Raw genomic sequence first — 5,916 nt, forward strand, 5'->3', positions numbered from 1 at the left:
GTTGGGGGAAGGGGGGGGGGGGGGGGGTTGTCTGGCTTCTTGACTTTGATGGCACGTAGGCACAACAGAGGATGTGCTGTGGGAGATCATTAATATACGTGGTCGGCGACGACGACATCGTGAGGAGACCGTCATGGCGATCAGAGTGAGAGACGGTGGCGGGGGCGGCGGCGAGGACTCTAGCAACGCACTGACGAGAAAAGCAATGAAGAAGAAAACACATTGTGAATGTTGTTGACATTTATTGCACTATTGTAGTGCCTCGGTGTGCCTCCTTGCGTTGTCATCTTGTCATCTTGTCATCTGGTCTCACCCAAGCTCTAAACACGCGAAACCCCCGCGGGGAACTTGCCTTGAGGAACGGCCGTCTCACTTCTCCTTGGCCTCGTCCTCCTTCTTGCCAGTGGCCTTGTTGCCATCAAGACCCTGGATCTGCATGGCCTCCAACTCGCCATACCACCCGCCCATCCCCCCGATGTCAAACCCGAACCCCTGCTCTCTGGCACGAGCGTTCGCCTCCGTTCCGGCCCTACTGGCCCTCATCCGAGCGGCCTCGGCAGCACGTTGCTGGCGGACCGCGTTCAACGCGTCGTCGCGCCCGATTGTCAATGCCTCCTGCGTCGCCCTGGTGGCAGTGGCACGCAGAGGTTGCTCTCCGCGTGCCGCCGCCACCGTCTCGGAATGTAGAAGGCGCTGTCTGGCCTGCGCGAAGGCCGTGCGGCGAGCCGCAGCAGAAGGGAAGTTGGTGTTGACAAGATCCTGGAGCTCCTGGTAGAGTCGGTTCTTGGCAAGGCGTTGGGTGGCAGTCTCACGTGGTTCTGCAGCACGTGGCTGTTGAGTGGTGCTGGATCCTGCAGTTGCAGCAGAAGCTTGACGACGACCAGGGCGAACACGGGGAGGAGGTGCAGTGCACTCATCAGTACCAGGTGCATCAGTAGCAGTAGCAGTCGTGGCAGTAGCGGCAGTCGCGGTAGTCGCGGTAGGAAAGTTGGCGCCGTGTCTAGCCAAGCGTTCACGAATTCTCTCATGACGACGAGCTCGGATAGTCTCCAGATCAGGGTAACCAGATCGAGTGCCGGCAGAGGTACGACCAGTGGTGGCAGGACCAGGAATTGGAGGACCAGTAGGAGTAGGACCATCAGCGTCAGTGAACATGTCGGTGTGGATGACGGATGCAGCTGGGAGTCTCGAACGAGCGCGAAGATTCAACGGATCGTCATCTTCAGCAGTGGAGTTGTTGGTGGCAGAACCATGAGCAGTAGTAGACCATCTCGAACGACGATTGCGGAGACCATACGGATCTTCATCTGTGCGTGTGTCGTTGATGGAAATAGTTCGAGCACCAGCAGTCAAAGTAGCAACATGGTCATCAGGCGTGACAGGGATGTTGCGACCAGTAGTGGCAGTGCCAACTCCAGAAGTCATAGTAGCAACGTGGTCATCAGGAGTGACAGTGATGGTGCGACCTGTGGCAGCAGTGGCGGCAGGGAGAGTGATGTTATCTTTGTTGACCTGTTTGCCTTTGACATCTTCAGCAGTGGACTCGACTTTGGTGACAGTGGACTCAGCAGCAGCGGTAGCGGCGGCAGCGTCATCCTCGCTGGTATCTTCTTTGTCATCTTCCAAATCTTTGGCACCTTTGACAGTGACATTCTTCTTGGTGGTATGATCTTTGTCAACTTGTTTCTTCTCAACAGCTTTGGGAGCGACATCCATGTCGGTGGCATTGTCTTTGTCATGTTTGTCCTCAGCAGGTTTGGCAGCGACATCCATGTCGGCGGCATCGTCTTTGTCATCTTGTTTCTTCTCAACAGGTTTGGCAGTGTGCTCCATCGTGGTGGAATCTGGTTCAGTAGCTTTCACTTTGGCTTCACCTTTGTTCTTGTTGTTCTTGCGGCCAGTCTTCTTTGGTTTACCCTGGATGAAAAGGTTCTGCTCATCAGCCATGTTGTTCATTCTGACGGCGATGAAGAATTCGAGAGGTCGAGGGTCGATGTCAATGGTCTTTCCGTTTCTGATGGCAGCAGCGATCTCGATGATGCCGATGCAGGTGAAAGGACGGTAGTGTTCGACGTAGGTCTTGAAAGGGATGTCGACAGCTTTGTGGTCTGGGTTGCGACGGAGGAATTCTGCACACTCAACCGCCCAGTCGAAAAAGAAGTCGACAATGATGCCAATCACGTCAAATTCGTCGAGGAAGGATGGAGAGTCAATGACGTCCTCGAATTCAACAGGATTGGTGCCTTTGACAGGTCTCTGACTGGTGAAGAGGCCGATGAATTTGTTGGTTTTGATAGCGTGAACAATTTCAATCTTGACGTCCGTGTCAACACGCCACTCTCTCTTGCCAGTCGACTGATCAACAGTCAAGTAAGCAGTAGTGAAGAAGTGACGAAGGAGATCTCGAGCGGCGTCTTTGCTCCTCTCGAAGGTGTGGAAAACACGCTCTCCGAGTAAGCAGGCCTGCAAAAACGAGACGAGTTTGTCAGTCATGAGCAGACTCTGAAATCGCTGTCACTCGCTGTAACGTGGGTAGAAACTCACAACTTGTCTGTAGTCGTCGCCCAAATCAATCTGTTGAAAGGTGCCACTCAAGATGGTAGGGTTGGGAATGTTTGAAGTGTTGACAAAAGAGTTGAGTGCTCTGGCGACTTGCGTGGGCAGAGAAATTGAAGGCCTCTCAGCGGTGGTCTTGGCCGATTCTTCCGTAGATGATTCCGGAACCTGGTTAAAGAAGTCCTGAGTAATGCGAGCATGGCGCGCAGCCTTCTTTGAGTTGTTCTTCCCCATCGCGCTTCGTGGATGAACGATTGGCAGCGATGGAGCGCGGGTTCAGGGTGTGCGAAGGACAGTAGAAGCGCGACAGTGAGCGATCCGACGAAGACGCTTTTGAAAAGCGTTGAGAATTTCGTGGATGCCATAGCTTGGCGCTGGCGACAGTGTGCTCACCCATCTTTTCTGCCACACCCTCAGTGAAGACGAGTGAGCACACTGTTGACCATGCAATACTGTGCTGTAGAGGCGCAGGATATGATGTCAACATTGGTTTTGGTCTGGGGAAATCCTAGCGCCTTGGCAGCCTTGTCCAGCCTTGTCCAGCCTTGTCCAGCCTTGCCAGCTTGACCACCTCTCACTGCCTCAATGTCCGCTTTGATATGTCACAGATCACCAGACCGCAGCCAGACCTACCTTTCCCTCCTCTCGCAGTCCACACCGACCGCCGCTCAACAAGTCATGATGTGTCTCAGGAGGGCCTCAACCGCATCGCGAGAACAATGAATGCTTTGAGATTGAGCGAACACTCTTCACCTACCCAAATCGGGTTTGTCCGCATGGCACCTACCTACCTCCTTTGTGGCGGACGTACTCTTCAGATGAGGCCGCCGTTCGTGAAACGCTGCCTCTGTCCAGTCTCTGGGTATCCACACCCTGCGGACCCCTTCTGGTCTTGTCACGGATAGCCTGTTAGGAACGATCTGAGAGAACTCGTGCATGTTTGAGAGCCCGTCAACTGCATCATTTCATTGACATCATTACAGGGGTGGTATATCTGGGCTCATCCAAAGCCCTCCACTTGCACCCTTGTTGCTGTCTGCCGTGGTTCGTCAGGATCATTGAAACAAAGTCTATCAAACAACCGAAACCCGTTTCTGATCATCATGCCAGTCCAAAATGGAGAAGCCATAGCAAAAGGGAAACAACGAGCAAAACTGGGGATATCATCGCAAGATCAAAGGCGCACAAAGGAACGTCAAAAACAACCTCAGTCATGGGCTCAGCTACCCATGTACATCTGCTGTGCCCCAGGGTTCGAAAAATCCATGCCGGTGCCACTAACGTAGCCGTCAGATATATCTTCGTCATAATACTCTCCGCCGCTTGATGCATCGAAGCCTGCTCTTCCCATACCGCCGACATCGCTAAGGTCTCCTTGGTCGTCAACAGTCGAAATTTGCGACCAATCTATGTTCTGCAGTGCAGGATACTGCTGCAGAAGCGCGGCGGGTAATGCGAACCCACCAGCACCTGTGGTGGGGTCCATGCCTATCATCATCGGTTGAGGAAGGGGTTGTAGCCCGCCCTGGTGGGCAAAATGTGCCTGCTGCTGTTGCTGCTGCTCCATCATCGCTCTGTTCTGCCTTTCTGCCTTCTCTTCCTCGAGGAGTGGCTTGATGCAAATCCGTCCGGCTTCACTGCGGAAATGTCTACCAAGTGCATCTGCCCTTGCGAACCGTCTCCCACAACCCCAATGCTGACCCGGTGTTGAATGGAGCTCGCCTTTGCAGACGAATTTCTTCTCTCCGCTGTGCAGGCCTTCATGACGTTTTCGATCATGCTGTCGTGCAAATGCTTTGCCACACACTGTACAGACGAAGGGTCGTTCATCGGTATGAGTCCGCAGATGCGATCGTAAATTATACGCTCTTGTGAACCGCTTCGGACATAGATTACATTGGAACGTCGCGGGATGTTTTTGGACCCTCGTATTTGACCCGGACGGAGACGCGTTTGGCCTGGTGGGATCGGCGAGATCGAGGATATAATCCCTGCTTTGACCCATCGAGGAGGTGCTGGCTCGACGGTTCTTGTCGATTCGCCCAGATTGCACACCTGGTCCAGGAGATGATTCTCGAGACAGCGATTGGCCTCTTTCAGGGGTGCTAGACCGGACAGAAAGACTGTTGCGATTGGCGTTGGTCGCGGTCAGCCCCGGCGAACTCGATCTTGACAGAGGGCGTGTGAATGTGACGTCGGATTTGCTTCGGTTGCGGCCCCCTAGATCTCAAATTAGCTTTCTTCACATATCATAATCGGGATATAGAGGAGCATACTGTTGTTGGACGGAGGACTCAAGGCACCTTCCGTAGCCTCGCCTTGCGGTCCAAAGCTTTGCTGTCTCGACACCGGTGCCGGTTCGATGTTGATGGTTGGAGGTTGAAACTGGTCAGCCTGACCAATGTCCGAAACGACCGACGTATTCCGTATATGATTACTCGGAACAACGGGAGGCTGGTATTGAGGTGGTTGTGTAGTATACACGTCGGGTACGGGGATTCCGAGAGGTTGACCCAAACGCAAGCCACTCCCATCCAGTCCAAGGCCCTGCTGGTTGCCTTCCATGTTGGGCATCAGCCTCGGAGATCGGTACGGAGCCTGGTCGCCTAAACTGAAGCTTTCCATGCCGAACGCATTGCTTGTGTCCGGTTGCGCGGGTAGATACGGCGAGTGGTTGATGTCGCCTCCTGTGTTGTGCAATTCTGAATGAGACAGATATGGGGAATGGTTTGCGGACGAAATATCGCTATGTTCAGAGGGCGCCCTCCGGTGCTGTTGAAAACTCAAGCCAGAATAGGCACTGGATGGATCGAGAGAAGCGTTTCTTGAATGCTGAGGAGTGTAGTACTGGCCGTTTGTCGACGCAGGCGAACCCGGTTGGGACGAGTGATTTTCTGGAGGATGCAAATTCGGGGACTGATGATCCTGCGGCGGAGATAGCTTGCTCAATTCTGCTGGGTTCACATTAGTTTGGGAATTCATGTCGTAGGCTTGGTTCAGTGAATAGGTCTGGTTGTAATCGCCGGATATATCCTCGCCCTGGTACATGAAGTTCCCGCTGTTGAAGGGCTGATCCAGCTCCTGGCCCACGAACTGATTGTCTGGATAGATGTTCTGATATTGGCCGTTATCATAGAAACTTGGCTCGTTTGGGATGGGTTGGAGGCCGCCTTGTTGCTGAGAAGCAAGGAACGGGTTGTTGAAGACGCTGCCCGAGGTATTGAACTTGCCGGTGGTCAGAGCTTGTTGAACAGAAGGGTCTACTCCTGGTACAATGCCGGGGTAGTGGTTGGGGGAAGGCTGAGGGCTTATGTGCTGCGCATTGCCTCTCGAGGGAGATCTCCCTCGAGAATTGTCCAT

The 5,916-nt window shown here is 53.7% G+C and overlaps 2 protein-coding genes across 2 annotated transcripts; both read right to left on the reverse strand.

Annotated features, from left to right (window-relative positions):
* Positions 1 to 369: 369 nt before the first annotated feature.
* Positions 370 to 2,790, reverse strand: AYO20_03365 (hypothetical protein; the record flags this gene model as incomplete). The annotated part of the gene is made up of 2 exons (XM_022641668.1): positions 370 to 2,463; positions 2,545 to 2,790. 2 exons carry the CDS (start codon positions 2,788 to 2,790, stop codon positions 370 to 372), a joined length of 2,340 nt encoding a protein of 779 aa, XP_022502201.1.
* A 985-nt stretch (positions 2,791 to 3,775) lies between these two features.
* AYO20_03366 (hypothetical protein) lies at positions 3,776 to 5,916 on the reverse strand (the record flags this gene model as incomplete). Its single annotated transcript, XM_022641669.1, has 2 exons — positions 3,776 to 4,776; positions 4,833 to 5,916. 2 exons carry the CDS (start codon positions 5,914 to 5,916, stop codon positions 3,776 to 3,778), a joined length of 2,085 nt encoding a protein of 694 aa, XP_022502202.1.

This window comes from Fonsecaea nubica (assembly GCF_001646965.1).
Source record: "Fonsecaea nubica strain CBS 269.64 chromosome Unknown Scaff16, whole genome shotgun sequence".
Classification (NCBI taxonomy): Eukaryota; Fungi; Ascomycota; class Eurotiomycetes; order Chaetothyriales; family Herpotrichiellaceae; genus Fonsecaea; species Fonsecaea nubica.